The sequence below is a fragment of the Mucor velutinosus genome (genome assembly GCF_035048745.1).
Source record: "Mucor velutinosus strain NIH1002 chromosome Unknown tig00001563, whole genome shotgun sequence".
NCBI classification, from domain to species: domain Eukaryota; kingdom Fungi; phylum Mucoromycota; class Mucoromycetes; order Mucorales; family Mucoraceae; genus Mucor; species Mucor velutinosus.
In genome coordinates this window covers 1,923,335-1,938,785 of record NW_027041904.1, presented here as the reverse complement: position 1 = coordinate 1,938,785, position 15,451 = coordinate 1,923,335, and the positions used below count along the sequence as shown (strand labels likewise).

The 15,451-nt window shown below is 41.5% G+C and overlaps 8 protein-coding genes across 8 annotated transcripts; 4 read left to right on the top strand and 4 right to left on the bottom strand.

Annotated features, from left to right (window-relative positions):
- Positions 1-88: 88 nt before the first annotated feature.
- On the bottom strand, positions 89-478 carry ATC70_009251 (uncharacterized protein; the record flags this gene model as incomplete). The annotated part of the gene is made up of 1 exon (XM_064828488.1): positions 89-478. The coding sequence occupies one exon, from the start codon at positions 476-478 to the stop codon at positions 89-91; it is 390 nt and encodes a 129-aa protein (XP_064685690.1).
- A 510-nt stretch (positions 479-988) lies between these two features.
- On the bottom strand, positions 989-2,176 carry ATC70_009250 (uncharacterized protein; the record flags this gene model as incomplete). Its single annotated transcript, XM_064828487.1, has 2 exons — positions 989-1,731; positions 1,801-2,176. 2 exons carry the CDS (start codon positions 2,174-2,176, stop codon positions 989-991), a joined length of 1,119 nt encoding a protein of 372 aa, XP_064685689.1.
- A 417-nt stretch (positions 2,177-2,593) lies between these two features.
- Positions 2,594-4,037, top strand: APT1 (adenine phosphoribosyltransferase; the record flags this gene model as incomplete). The annotated part of the gene is made up of 3 exons (XM_064828486.1): positions 2,594-2,699; positions 2,764-2,825; positions 2,874-4,037. The coding sequence occupies 3 exons, from the start codon at positions 2,594-2,596 to the stop codon at positions 4,035-4,037; spliced, it is 1,332 nt and encodes a 443-aa protein (XP_064685688.1).
- A 2,598-nt stretch (positions 4,038-6,635) lies between these two features.
- TAP42 (Type 2A phosphatase-associated protein 42) lies at positions 6,636-8,243 on the top strand (the record flags this gene model as incomplete). Its single annotated transcript, XM_064828485.1, has 7 exons — positions 6,636-6,697; positions 6,757-6,902; positions 6,958-7,438; positions 7,493-7,597; positions 7,656-7,780; positions 7,839-8,106; positions 8,168-8,243. 7 exons carry the CDS (start codon positions 6,636-6,638, stop codon positions 8,241-8,243), a joined length of 1,263 nt encoding a protein of 420 aa, XP_064685687.1.
- A 192-nt stretch (positions 8,244-8,435) lies between these two features.
- AP2B1 (AP-2 complex subunit beta) lies at positions 8,436-10,144 on the bottom strand (the record flags this gene model as incomplete). Its single annotated transcript, XM_064828484.1, has 2 exons — positions 8,436-9,249; positions 9,303-10,144. 2 exons carry the CDS (start codon positions 10,142-10,144, stop codon positions 8,436-8,438), a joined length of 1,656 nt encoding a protein of 551 aa, XP_064685686.1.
- Positions 10,145-11,245: 1,101 nt separating this feature from the next.
- On the top strand, positions 11,246-13,219 carry scn1 (Cut9-interacting protein scn1; the record flags this gene model as incomplete). Its single annotated transcript, XM_064828483.1, has 5 exons — positions 11,246-11,413; positions 11,478-11,586; positions 11,643-12,418; positions 12,474-13,049; positions 13,112-13,219. The coding sequence occupies 5 exons, from the start codon at positions 11,246-11,248 to the stop codon at positions 13,217-13,219; spliced, it is 1,737 nt and encodes a 578-aa protein (XP_064685685.1).
- Positions 13,220-13,249: 30 nt separating this feature from the next.
- Positions 13,250-14,115, bottom strand: ATC70_009245 (uncharacterized protein; the record flags this gene model as incomplete). The annotated part of the gene is made up of 2 exons (XM_064828482.1): positions 13,250-13,986; positions 14,052-14,115. 2 exons carry the CDS (start codon positions 14,113-14,115, stop codon positions 13,250-13,252), a joined length of 801 nt encoding a protein of 266 aa, XP_064685684.1.
- Positions 14,116-14,902: 787 nt separating this feature from the next.
- ATC70_009244 (uncharacterized protein) lies at positions 14,903-15,442 on the top strand (the record flags this gene model as incomplete). Its single annotated transcript, XM_064828481.1, has 3 exons — positions 14,903-15,003; positions 15,069-15,108; positions 15,161-15,442. 3 exons carry the CDS (start codon positions 14,903-14,905, stop codon positions 15,440-15,442), a joined length of 423 nt encoding a protein of 140 aa, XP_064685683.1.
- Between the last annotated feature and the right edge of the window lie 9 nt (positions 15,443-15,451).

The following is a 15,451-nucleotide window of genomic DNA, read 5'->3' as shown; positions in this document are numbered from 1 at the left end:
ATGATATATAGATATATTCTCACTTTTTTGATTTTGCATATATAGATATGAGGATGAGTGATTAAGGATAGGTTGTATGTACATTTAATTACATGCTCGTTGCTTTGTAGGACATGGATTTTCTTCGAGATACGCTTTCAAATGTGTCCTGAATAGACAAAGCAGTTGGCATCATGAAGCCAGACACAGGAGCCGATCGAGGAGCTGGTTCAATATCCTTCTTTTTGGTCTTGCTGAACAATGGAAAGAATGACAAAGCACCATCATCTTTTGCTTGTCCTTTGTCTTGTGATTGCTGCGAAAACTTGTTTGTTTCAATGCTTAATTTTGCCTTCTCGGTTGTTTTGCTTTCATTTTTGGATGTAATGATATCAGATGTGGATATTCTTCGATGATGGAAAGGTGCACAGCTTGATGTATGTGAGCCAAATGATTCTAATCTTTCAAAGGTTCTTCCACATTTGCAACGAAAAGGCATCTTCTTGTTTGCGAGTAGTATTTTCTTGGAGGAAAAAAAAAAAAAAAAAAAAAAAAGAAAGAGGAAGAAAAAAAGGGGGAGGGGAGGGGAAGCGGGTATAAGTGAGTCTTTCTTATTAGAGGCAGTCTGCAGGTTCACAATGGGCGTTTTTGCATAACAACTGACAACAAAGAAATTATCCAATTACAAATGTTATGTAAGCAAGCGAAAAGTGCACATCCAGTCTTCTGGATTTATGATTATGTTTCGTCTATTCTCTCATGCCAAGCACCAATGGCTAGTTTCGGTACTGCAATTGCTGATCTACCCCTGAATGTTCATACACTTGAAATTTTAGACTTTATAACCTTATCATTGCTACCATTGGCATGTATAGCGATTCTCTATAAAGCTGCGGCATTTCAGCAGTGCTTTGTTTTATTGATCTGATAAGAGTGCATGCCAGAAAGAGCACTATATCAAATGTTCAAATGGGCGTATTCGGCAGTACCTAACCGGCTGTTTCATTGATTAATTTTCCAAAAACCCTCGTTTCATGTTCGCATGTAACCTTGATCGAACAATTTGCATCTTTTCTATTGATATGTGCAATTGACTATCAGTTGCATTTGCACTGACTCTTGATAATGCCTTTTCAATACCAAACCAAGAGACCCAGCAATCTGGATGTATTGTGCATTGTGTTTTGGGTCCCGCCTCGAGATCTTGCAAATATGCTGCTAGTCGTAGTTGAGTTTCGCTCTGGTTTTCTTGTATAATGATGGCACAGTCCTTGTCGACATGAATCTCTTTTGATATTGTCCATTGTGGGTCCTTGATGAGTTGAATATCATCGCTTTGCAAAACAAATGAATTTGCACTATGATAACTAACATTGACATCGTCCAACTGAATGATGGGATGAAACAGCTTCTTATCATACAAATACCCGATTTGGCCATGATCAGACTGAAATTGAGAGGGTCGAATGTCTTTGATGTGTAACACAATGTCTGAATGGAATTGCCCTGTTGTCGCCGTACTAAGCTTATCACGAAGCTTTTTAAACAAATAGAATTGCGCATCTGATAGCAGACGTAGTCGATGATCCTCATCTCGCACTTGTATGTGGTATCCTTGTAAATGGCGTATCATATCTCTGAATGTCTCTGGATCCCTTTGTATGATAATGGGTGGTGATTGACCCAAATCATTGGTGTGTGGTGCTAATAGAGCATGCTTTAAGGGGCCTGTAAAATAGTTGTGTGGCCCATCTTGACAGCCAAAGTTTAAAACTTGATTAGGGTTATTTTGATTACTCATCTGTAATGCTCGTCAAGTACCTTTGTTGAATAAATCCCACTTCAGTCGAAATGTCGTATTCCCCACTTGAACGTACACAAATTGCTTCAAGTATTTTGTGAGTCGTTTGAGTCCATAATAGTGCGAATCATTCAACAAATCTTGGTGCTGGCATTCGTCTTTTGCTACTACAGGGTATCCTCTTAGATGCCGAATTATCAGTTCGAATGTATCTGGGCTACGATCAATATGGACCACTCGAACTTTGGTTCTCATGAAATGACGAGTGAAGAAGTTTGCTGGGCCATCTGATAGCAATGATTTCCAGCTGATGTAAAATGTGCGTCCTCCAATGAATATAGTAAAGACAGTATTGAGGCTGATCTTTTGCTGTTGTGCTTGCGAATGCTGATTCATGTTGGGGCTTTTTATTTTTTATTTTTTTAGGTCGTATTATTTTTGATAGAAGGTTTATATACAACAGAGGAAACTGATGGCGGAGGAAATAAATAAAAGGGGATTGGACACCTTGCTTGGTCAGACCTGACCAAAGGCCTTTCATATCTTACTCATCAACAGAAATCAGTCTGTTCAAGTTCAATGTCTTCCTGAGCGAGAAGCACACCACTCTTTTTTGCTATCAATTCACATATGAGGCATTAGTGTGCGTTTACCAGCCACAGCAACATCCTATCTTGCAATTGCCAAATGGTTGACATCCAAGATTTTGATACAGTGGTCATGAAGCTGTTTGAAAGCCAGTTGAATAGCCTCTCTCGATTTTTTCTTCAATCGTTTTTTCATATCTTTTCAACTGTAATAATAAAAACTATCATGTCTCAATGGGAAACTATTTTGGATAAATCATCACATATATCACCAGTGAAAATCAATCCGCCAAAAAACCATTCCACTGAGCGGCTTGAAATCCTGATGAAAAGTAATGCGATTTAAACATTTTGCTGATCTTTCTTTCTCCATACTCAACTTTCAAATGGATACAGGTAAAAGCACAACAAAAGCGAGAGCAACATCACATGAATCGGAGGCCAGTATAACATCAAGGGTAAATGTCTAATCAAGACAAAGAGACGACTCACTTACCTTTAAGCAGAGGTTTCCTATCAGAGCTATCATCACATCTACACTGATTCTTGTCAGTCTGGCGTACATGACAGCCTCAATAGGTTGCAGCATTAACAGATCGAATTCAGCCCACCATCCTATATGTAGACGCGTTGTTCAGCTGCAATCTCCATATGAACTGTACAATGGCGCAATGAACAAGAATTTGATCCACAACAGTAAACAAAGATCAAGAGCATGGCTGCATCAGAAAATGGATAGCTGTTATGAAGCCACAGAGCCATACATCTCCAAAGTGAAGCAGGGCTATCGTTGGACAGAAACTACCAGTGTCAAGAGCGCTTTCAAGCTGACTAGCCATGTTGTAAAATCACTGATCTATACAGACGGGGAACAACTTGGTCCCGTGCGATACATAAACCAACTACAGAGCAATTACATAAAGCCAGTTTGGAATTACATCAAAGACTATATTCACAAGCATATGGTTCAACTTCGGCATCAGATGGACGATTACATTGAAAGCGGTTCGCATGAACTAGCATATACAAATGGAGCAGAGGAGCAAGGTGTTTCTGGTGGAATTGTAGAGGATAAACTAAAGAGAACGGCCAAGAGGATCTTGGATTACATTGATCAAATCAACGAGCAATCCATCAATACAGGAATGAAACAAGACGAAGCTAGACTCAAAGCACACGAAATTATCAAGAGCATCACAGATGCAACAACTGCAAGCAATCCAGCTCATATAAACATAATCGATATCAACAAGGACAGTTCAGATGTTGAAAAAATTGCATACGAAATACAAGAGATCATGGAAGTGGCAGTACTAGAAAAAAGGCAATTGGATGAGCAATTGGATCTGATACAAGCAAAGTTATCCTCTTTTGCTGTGACAGGAAATGATGATAAGAACAAGGATGAAAGAGACGTACACCATTTCACGATAGCAGCCCTCAAATCAGAGATCGATAATCTAAGAGCCATTGCAGAGAACAATGTGCGCCAAAGGGCAAAAGCAAGTGTAACAGTAGCTGAGAGCATCAACAGGAGTCCAAGCATCAAAAATCGAATGAAAGAGGACATTCAGACAGCTCAGCGCGCTGCTTTGAAAGATTTACGACAAGTGTATGTTAAACTGTATCAAACGAACAAATTGATCGATACGCTTGCATCCCAACATTGATTTTTCTCACCTTGTCAACCAACAAATAGCGCCATAAACCAATTGGACGCAAAATATGGGATTCATTGTATATTTCACAACTTGTTCAGAATAAATTTGATAGTATAGACGCTAGTCTTACTGTGAGAATCATATGTAATCATGAATAGGGCGACAATTATGCATTTTATACATAAACATGCATACTTTTTGACCAATTTGTATCCCAACTTCAGTGTGTTTACTTATGTTTGAGTTGGGATGTGGATGTATATACAATACTATCTGCCCGTATTTATGGACTAGCCGATCAATCTCGCTAGGCTCCATGACGGCGTCACCCTGCGGGCTCTCGCCAAAGACATTCCAAAAGACACCCTTATTATAAGGCAAAACTCCCCCCAAGAAAAAAAAAGTATTCAAGCTAAGCAACTGATCCCCATTTAATCAGTATCGCAATCATTATTGTCATCATCAGAAAGGCATTTGGGTCAGCCAGCAACAGCGCAGCCCGCCGCCGCTGCCAAAATTTAGTCAAACTCAGTTTATTTTTTCTGTTCAAGATTGGACAGATATTGTCTTTTTTCGACTTCTTGAATCTATTTTGTGGTATCCGACTATATAAGCTGTGATGATAATCCGATGCTTCCTAATACATTCTTGGAGTACTTTTCAAGGCGTTTCCAATGATGCTGGTTGTAATAGGTATTTTGAATGAACTTGTTGAGAAATTTGGTAAGATATGAAATGTGGTTTTTGGCCAAAATGTCGAAATTTCGCATAAGAAAACCTCATAAAAGTGGTTTCAGAAATTGCTTGCAGTCGAGAGGAACTTTTTGATCTGATATGTACCATAGTTAAAGTCTTCATTTTCAAGGCGAAAAACGCGATCACTTGATTTTCGATGAAAACCATGAGGGGTACCTCATGCTTTTTGGTCGATTTTTGGCTATGTTTTTTTTTGGTCCCAAAAAGTTGAGCAAAGGTGTCAGGAAGTTACTACTACTCGAGCACAATTGTTTGGCGTCATTCCAGTGGCTCAAGAAGGTCTACATGTCGAGATACTAAGGCATGAAAACTGTCAGATTTGGTTATGATTTTGCTGTATAGCGTTTATTACACGGTATGAATCACATTTCTGGTAGCTGTAATCTTCTGGAAGGGAAGTTCTACAGTCTGTGCAACTTCTCATTCAAATAGGAGGCATATTGATTTTGGTAAAGCTAATTCATGCAAGTTTTGATGCGTTATGTTGTTGGTAAGTTTTTTTTAATAATGGAAATGAAAAACCGAATTTTCTGCTTGAATACTATGGTTTTGCACCTTCGCTTCGTTATGGTAAAACCGCCTCATAGGCCAATGTTACCAAATGTTGCCTTGAAACCACAAATCACTCAATCCACAGCCAAATAGCAGGCAAGAAATCACTTGAATTAGATGCGTATCGTATGTTCTTAGGGGAGGGGCTTCTAATCTCTGACTGGCTACGACGACACTTTTGTGTTTATGTTTTCCGGTATATATATATATATATATTGATCATTTCCATTGTTCTCGACGTGGAGGATTGTCGTAAAGGGTTTAAATTCTTCAATACAGCGCGTGAAGGTCAGAACTAAGGCGACTATATATAGTAATTTTCGTAAACTGCCACATACAACAGTACTAGCTCCTAAACGACTGTGCCATAACGTTAAGGACGATGCAGGAGCACTTTGCGAGCGAAATTATTGTGTCTACTTGTATCAGGCAAAGCTGATTCTTTAAAACTTCATTTTTATATCAGATGTTGAGGATGTCCAAGATCCAGCACAACTAAATGTGATGCGACAACACTATCTTCCCTCTTTAGAGTTGACAATGACACCTCTCCTCTACAAACACATTGGGAACGTCTGGATCCGCTTTTTGCCCTGTCATTTACTATCCCATTTGGCCCAACTCGCAATGATCTACAAAGTCCTTAAAGCATCAGGTCGAGCAGTCATATGAAATCAAGTATTCGAGGCTGTTGGCTGTTTATTGTTTGGTTTCATTATTGCTGTTGATCACTATCTACCCATGGAATACGAGACACCCCTTCCCAACTATTTACATTTGCCAGCATCCACGTTGATTGAAGCTGTGCGTCCAAATTTGTTTCCTTAACGAGCTTCAAATTGAACCACTATAAATCAATGTTAGTTTTTGAGCAAAAATTGGCTTCGGGAGATAAGACAACATACTTCTCTTGGTTCTCTTCTTGTACATGATTCTATGGCCACAATCTTGACAACGAATAGGCTCTCTAGGCTTCAACTGATTCTCTGCGCCACAATCTACAGGGTGAAATGAGTACATTTCAAAGAAAGACAATACGCATTTGAATCGCATTACCAGCACACAAATATGTCATAGCAACAGGCTGACGAATAGGAGCACCTTGATAACCTTCCATTGTATTGTATAATGTATTGAGTAAAAGAAGGAGACTTCCATCAGTAGAAGGATGGCGATGAAATGGAGCAAAATGTAAAAAAAAAAAAAAAATATTCAACTAGTCACAGAGAAAAAAATAGTGAGGTTTACTTGATACGAAACAACAGCTTCATTTGCAGGTCATCTTCTTCCATCCACACCATGAGTCTTCCTAGAGTGCTTGAGACACAAATCGACGATTTTATCCAGAGATTGAAAAGACGGTAACTACATCCACATCTCAACATATCGCTTGAGACATGCTCTGATAAGATTTCCACAGCCAAATAGTGGGCTCCTTTTTTGTTGCAAAGGAGACAGCCATCATTCTTCGACAAGTAGTGTCTATTTCTCGCTGGCGTGATGCACATGTCCTTATCGATATTGTCACTCAAGTTGGGATTCGTTTGACTTCTGCTCAACCCAATGGTAACTGAAGCTTATAACATGATCGTCTTACAATGACCTGAACATTTTGTCATAGAATTGGCCATTGGTAACATTGTGAAGCGTGTATTAAAAGTCATTCGAGAAGTATCAAGAGGCGATTTAGAAACAAGTGATGATAGACCTTCAGCAACACCCGATTATTCCAGCTTTGGTGAGGAAGACGAGCAGGATGATTCAGACGATGACATGGAAAACAACCATGAAGCAGACGCATCCGACAATGAGCAAACATTCAAGTCATCTACCAACAGTAGTTTGGCTGGATCTACTTCTGGAGGACGCCCTGAACTGACTACACAGACATCCATGTTTAGGTTATTGGCTGACATGTCCACCTTGACAGCTAGAGAACAAAAGAGAGAGGAAAACGAAAAGAGAATCAGAGATACCTACCACTTGAAGCCATTGATCATCCAGGAAATCACAGAAGAAATCATTGCTGATTTGGATACCAAGGACACTGCTGCGATTTATAAGGGCATTGCGGATCAAGCGTTGGATTTCATTCATGCAAAGTAAGCAACATTTGATTCAGTTGTGTGTTGGATTATTCATGCATTTCATGTTAGTGAGGTGATTATGACAATTGGCATCTCCAGAACTGTGCAAGAATTCTTGATGAGAGCTGCTCAAAAGCGCAAGTTCCAAGTGATTGTTGCAGAAACAGCACCTACGTAAGAATTGGAGTCTGATGCACTGACAGGAAAGAAGGACGCTAACTGCGATAGATAGATATCAAGGCCACAAAACGGCACTCTCCTTGTCAAAAGCAGGCATTGATACTACTGTCATTGCTGATTCAGCCATCTTTGCAGCCATGCCTCGTGTAAACAAGGTCGTTATTGGTGCTCATGCAGGTAATGTGTTTAATCAGCATACACTTGATATGTTTATGGTACTCAACATGTTATACAGTGCTTGCAAACGGTGCTCTTGTGTCTGTCTCTGGGTCACACTTGTTAGCAGCAGCAGCCAAGCATCATTCCACACCTGTTTTAGTCTGTACCGCCTTATACAAGTTATCGCCTCTGTTTGCCTATGTTGCTGATGCCTTTAATGTCACTGTATCTCCACAAAATGTGTTAAATTTCCAAGAAGGATCCATTATAGATGATGTTACTACCACAAACCCTTATTATGACTATGTTGGCCCTGATTATGTCAGTCTATTCATCCACAACCTGTAAGTGCATATGCTAAAGTTAAATGTTGCCAATGACTTAGGCCTCTCTTTCTTTCTGTAGTGGATCTGCACCTCCTACCTATGTATACAGACTCATTAATGATAACTATGATGCTGAAGATTCCACCCTGTTATAAATCAAATAAACGTATCTACGTAAACCATCAAATGAAGGACCTAATGGTAATGCCTTGCAGTGCAATTATATTTCTGATTTTACAAGTTGGCAAAACATTTGCTACAGTTTTATTATTATGTTTGATGGAAAAAAAGAAGGAAAAAGGCATAAGAGAAGCTTAAAGGACAATGATGAAGGGATAAAGAGAAATCTACAAGAGGAATGCACCAGCAAGGGCAACGACAGGAGAGCCGGTGACACGAGGCAAACTCCAGGCAACAGCGCCAGTAGTTTCAGCTGAACCAGCAACATCTAAATGAGTGTAACCGATAGAGATCTCCTTGTTATCTAAACCATATTGATCCAAACCAGAAGCTTGCAACATGAAACCAGCAGGGTATTGATGGCCACGGTTAGTCATGGTGGAAGGTTGATCGTTGGCAGAGACAAGATCTTCACTGGAGCGACCAGGGCGAACACATGTCACATCTTCACGACGCATTGTGGAGATCTCAAAGGGATCAGCCAAGAGATGGCCAGCATCATGGACACGCTTACTAACACGGTTCTTGCGGGCGAAACCATTGTCCAATGTAATACCATAGCCGTCGTAAGCACGGATAGCATGACCCGTCAAGGTAGCACAAGTAAACAAGAGGGAGGGAGCGCTGGAAGCAGCAGTGTTTTCCTTCTTGTTGGCAAGCACCTTCTCTTTGAACTCACACAATAAATCGGTCATGACCATACGGCCCTCAGCATCTGTGTTGCCTACCAATACGCGTTTTCCGCTACGAGCGACAATGACTTCATCACTCACATACATGTCAGGGCCAACGGAGTTGCGGACAAGAGCAAGACCACCGGATACATTGACCTTTTCAGGGGCCATCATGGAGATGGTCTTGAAGAAACCAGCAACAGCAGCAGCACCACACTTGTCACGAGACATGTCTCTCATGTGGCCACTACACTTGATATCAGCTCCACCGGTATCGTAAGTGACACCCTTACCAACAAAGAAGAGACTAGGTCGACATGAGTTACTCGCCTGCTCTAGCAAAACCACACTACAACTTACTTTTCTTTGACCTTGGATTGATCGGGAGACACATAATCAAACTTGACGAAACGAGGATGATGGCGCTCAACAGCCAATGAAGCACGAGTGACAGCATGAGCCAAGGGGTAGTTCTTCTTGATGTACTCAATGTCATCAATGACAGAGACCTTGACATTCTCGACACCCTTGAACTGCTCTTGGATGTACTTTGCAATGTTGATGGGAGACATGATCTCGGGATCAGGGTTACCAATATCCTTACACACACGGCGACCAGCTTCAACAGCGCTGACAAGCTTGATCAGGCCCTCTTGTTGGTCTTGAGGGATGCTGCTGACGACACCAACACGCTCAAAAGTCTTTATCTTGACAGAAGCGCTTTGGCGCACATCAATGGGCTCAAAGCAAGATTCCAACAAACCCAACATGGTGACGCCCAAAAAGTGATCGTAATCGCTGTTGGCATCAAAAGTCCAGTAAGACTCGACAGCGGCAACAGGCTCATCAGCAAAGCAGACGAGAGGAGATGTGATACCAACCTTGAGAGCCTGCACACCAACAGAGTAGGCAATGTCCTTGAAGCGACGCACATCATCAAAGTCATTGTAAAGAGAGCCAGTAGGAGCCAACAGGATGCGCTTGTGAGGTTGAGCATCGTCAGGGAGAATCAACTGTAAAGACTCGCCGAAAGAGGCATCCAATTCCAAGTGCTTTTGAACAGAGGGCACCACGTTCTTCAAGGCCTGCTTGTCAGTGAAGACGACAATGAGGCCATCGTAGTTGCTGTTTTGAGCTTGCTGTTGAAGAGTTTCAACAAGGTTGTTATTGTGAGATACTAATTCAAGCTTGGGCAACTCCATTTTTGTAAATTGGTGTATATAAAAGGAAAAAGAAGAGGACCAGAAAAGAAAATTTTTCTCTCGTTTCTATTACATTCTTGCCTGCCTGGATTCAATACCTGGGTTTCGTTTTTTTTTTTTTTTTTTTTTTTTTTTTTTTTTTTTTTTTTTTTTCTTGTGGGTGGTCGTACCCGGCAGAAAGAACGAGTGCGCGGGGCAGACGGGAAAGAGGTCCATACTACAAATGTCATTTTAACACAACTCCGGCATGCTCGCCATGATATATCTTGTAGTGCTTCCTTGCCAGAATGTGCCTTGGTCGGTGCAAGCGAGAGATGTGATGGTTGATGTCAACATGAGATGGCTTGGATGCTACATCCTGCTCGATCATGATCCAGAGATTGAGATGCTCATTGTATTCATTGCACCAAATGCATGCTTCCTGAAAGCACGTTCATTATGCTGGAGGCCTCTTGCATGTGCGCCTGTCTACTGTAAAGCTAGATCATATCTATGCAAAGAACGTCTCTTACACAGTAAATGTCCCCAAATAAAAATGAGCTCACATGTCGTGATATGGGACCACGCACATGCCACTTGGAAGTTGGACAGTGTCAAAAGCAGGAGATCAAGCACACTGAATTTCGAATCAAGAGATGCAACAAACAAAAACTGGCTTGTGTGATTCATGCAAACATGAGCCATGTTGAATCCCAAAACGGAGCGTTAATCGCTGCGTCTTGCTGTTTGGATGAATCCTACCGTATCAATTATTCTCACGGATCTACATGCTAGTTACACGTAATTCCAAGAAATGAACATATGGGCGCAGCATGTTATATATCTACTAGTGTGAGTGAGTCATAGTTTGCAATAATGGAAAAATTAGAGACATGACCAAGTTTGTTGGATCGCTATATTCCTATATTTTCTACTGCGGTGATGATGGGCTTTGAGGGGAGGGGCAGCAATGCCCTAGCCTGCTGTTGCTGGCAGTGCTGTGCTGCTCCATGCCATTGAAACTCAGGATCTCGCTGCGTAATGTATTTGATAACTGCATTGCTGTATAAATACAGTTCTTTTTCTCTCTTTTTCATTTCTTCTGCAACAAACCCTTTCAAAATGACTGTAAATGATGACAACTTAATTGACGAGGCCAACCTCTTGGCAGATGCGTTGTGCAAAACCTCCATCTCTGATCATAAAGAGCAACAAACACTTGTAGATAACATGCTTGACAGTCTAATCAATAGCACACAAGAGAACAGTGGTTCGACGAAAGCGTTAAAAGTAAGGGGAGATGGACGTAGCTTTTCTGTGGTGCACTATACTCAAACATTTACTGTCTACATAGGAGATATTATTAAATCCAACACAGCAAGATATCGACCATCTAACACATTTGATATCGACTCGCATAGATCAAGGAAGAGGAGAGACTTTGTTTGAAATTGGCTTGGAAGGTATGCTATCATTGTTGAGTGTCAGGATCTCGCATGTGAGCTGACAGAAATGGCAGAGGATGGGTCTTCCATGAACCTGACGCAGGACGAATACAACAAATGCATTGAAACGATTCGCACTGTCACTGATAAATTGCAGGCCGATTTCGCCAATATTGACGAATTAAACACATTGGATCCAACTGCCAAACCTGCCAACTCAACTGCTTCAGATGTGTATCATTTGATGATCCGAAAGCGCCCTCAGTCTGTGCAGGATTTGCTCGAGATCAGAGTCGCTGTCGTTGGTAATGTAGATGCAGGCAAATCCACCATGTTGGGCGTCTTAACAAAGGGTGTGTTGGATGATGGACGAGGAAAAGCGCGTGTCAACCTGTTTCGTCACAAGCATGAAATTGAGTCTGGTCGAACGTCCAGTGTGGGTGGCGAAATCTTGGGCTTTGATGCTGCGTCTCGACCTATCCTGCATACAGGAAAGAAGGCCAATTGGGAGGAGATCACGGACAAGGCAGCCAAGGTGTTGAGTTTTGTCGATTTGGCAGGACACGAAAAGTACCTCAAAACGACTGTGTTTGGCATGACAGGCAGTGCGCCTGAGTTTGCCATGCTGATGGTTGGTGCCAATGCTGGCATGATTGGCATGTCCAAGGAGCACTTGGGGCTGGCATTATCGCTGGGTATACCTGTGCTGGTGGTAATTACCAAGATTGATCGATGCCCTACTCATGTATTGGAGAAGACGATCAAGGAATTGACATCCATTCTCAAGTCCAAGTCTTGTCGAAAAATCCCTCTGTTTGTACAAAATAATCACGACGTGGTGATGACAGCGGTACGTAGCTATCGTTCATGCTCTCAAAATACTGTGTACTCATTCAGGCCTATAGCAAAACTTTGTTAGTGAGCGATTATGTCCCATCTTCCAAGTCTCCAATGTCACAGGGCAGGGCCTCGATTTAGTACGCAATTTCCTGAATATCTTGCCTTCGTTAACCAAGTACGAAACCGACCAGGCTTTCCATTTCGAGATCAACGAGACCTATTCTGTGCCTTTTGTTGGCACCGTGGTCAGTGGTGTGATGAAGAGCGGCTTGATTCATATCGGAGACAAAGTGCTGTTGGGTCCTGATCATGCGGGCCAGTTTATTACAACAACCATCAAGGGCATCCACCGCAAAAGAGTCTCCATACCGGTGGCAAGAGCAGGCCAGAGCGTAACATTTGCATTGAAGAATGTGCGGCGTAATACAATAAGAAAAGGACAGGTGCTGTTGGCCTATGAAAAGGATAAACCCACGCCTCCATCGTCCAAGCGATTTGAGGCAGAAGTCCTGGTACTGTATCACTCTACCACCATCAAGTCCAAATATCAAGCCATGGTTCATTGCGGAGCAGTGCGACAGACAGCCAGCATCATTACGACCGATAAAACGGTGCTTCGTACGGGTGATCGAGCTAAAGTTGTAAGTACTTGTATATAACTTGATACCCTATAGAAACTAATCCCCTCCTGAATGGCAACCAGGAATTTGAATTTGTAAAGAATCCTGAATATCTGACCATTGGCACTCGACTGATTTTCAGAGAAGGCAGAACAAAGGGTGTTGGCAAAATTACGCGATTGCTCAATTAAAGGATCACAGTCAGTTTTATTACAGTATTGTCAATGAATGTTCTTGGATAAAAATAAAGTAGCTGGCTTGTTTGATCTATGAATACGTAAATGACGGCGTAAATTACTTTGTACACTAAATTTTCGTCCACAACATGGCTCAGAACAGACAAAGGGCTTTTCTCCCGTGTGAGAAAACGTATGGGTTCTTAGGCTAGAGGGTCTCGTAAAGCCCTTGTTACAATAGGGGCATATATATCTACAGCTGGAATTGGATCGACTGATATTTACTGGCGTCGTCTCTTCCTCCTCCTCATACTCGTCTTCTTCTTCAGCATCTTCCTTTTGCTCAACTGGTAACTTGTCTTGTACATGGACTCTTTGATCTGCTGCTAATTCCTCTGCTTCTTTGAGCGTGGTATGCTTGGTATTTGTGGGGTATATGAAGTCAGAATAAGATCGAGAATGCGTTCTGCCTCTCCTAGTTTCTGGAGGCTTCTTCTTTCCCAGAGATAATTGCTGCATGTCCATTGGCAATGACATGGCCGATGATTTTGTGATGGAAGGAGGCATTTGAAGAGACGCATCATGATGAGAAGAGGGAGAGGGGGGCAGAGGAAGGGGATGTTGAGGTTGATGAGGAGGATGAGGAGGGAGCAATCGGTCCTTATTGGAGATGATATGCTCAGAAGCATGCCGTCTATGTACATGATGGACGGACGAAGAAGGGTGCTTGTGGTGGTACTGATGGTGATGATGTTGTTGCTTTGCAGGAGGCCTTGTATAGTCTACATTGGAAAATACGAAATAAGATCAGCTCATGAATATAGACTTTTAATGACTGCAACTGTACCGATCAAACCAGGACCACCTTCCAAAAGGTCCTTGATCGAAGGCAATTTTGGTTTTTCGTTCATGATGATGATGAATTAGAGTTTGATCTTGGTGAGAAGGGGGGGAAACGCGCTAACGCAAATAAAGAGTTGAATGAAGAAGAAGATGAATACAATATATGTGAATTCTCAAATGAGGATTATGGAAAAGAGAGCGTTTTATATGATGGTTCATTTGAGTTACAGACACCCTGATTTAACATTTAAAGGAGGGCAATGTAGCGAGGCGAGACAGAGACAGAGAGCCTGCATAGAAGAAGGGATGAAATCAGAATCATTTCATTGTGAAATTAATATATCTATTCGTATGTCTTGTTGAACAAATAACATTCAGACGCTTGAAACTCATGGAAGAGTTGCCATGGTAACCGAAGAGATCCAGATCAGCAAGCAACAATATTTGATTGTACTTTTTGATTTCGGATTTTGACCATACATGGTGAGTGTGTAAGTGTGTGTGTAAGTGTGTGTGTAAGTGTGTGAGTAAGTGTGTGTGTGTGTGAATGAAATCCTTTAGTATTTACTGCATGGATGTTTAGCCCAGTTCTATATAATTAAATTAAAACGGAATTGAACAGTTCAAAAGTTGTATATTCCTAAGAGAGAGAGAACGTGCTCTCTTTTTATATTAGCATACCGAGTTAAATTGCTTGTAGAAAGGAGGGGAATTGCATCCATAGAACCGAGAAAAATTGCAAACAGCGGTTCTCACACACTCACACAACATTTATTCAAGACTGTCCATTAATAATTCCCATAAAAATTGCACTATTAATCCATTTATCTTTCGTTATTATCAGAAAACACATCAATGACGAGCAACTTATCTAAGCAATTCTTCAAAAGTCCCTACTATGCTGTTGTAGGCGCAAGCACTGCTCGCACAAAGTTTGGTAATCGAGTTTTACGCTGGTAAAATATCTATACATTGCATTTGTTGCAAACTATCCCCTTAAAATTAATAAGAAAATGAATAGGTATCAATCGAACGGTCTAGATGTAACGCCCATTCATCCCGTAGAGTATTTAAAGCTACTTCAACAATACACTGTTCTCACATCTCTCATAGAAAGAAGCCAAGATTGAGGAGCTAGCTACCAAACCTTCCATCGATCAACTGCCTTTCCCTGTCAAGACCTCCATTTCCATCATTACACCACCTGCCGTAACGCTTGGTGTACTAGAACAAGCCAAGGAATTAGGCATGAGAGAGATTTGGATCCAACCAGGAGCCGAAGATCAAAAAGTCATTGATTTTGCCAAAGAAAACGAAGCGGATATGAACATCATCTTGGGCGGGCCATGCATTCTGGTCAAGGGGTCTGCACTTTTACAAGAATCAAGACTTTAACTTTTTTTT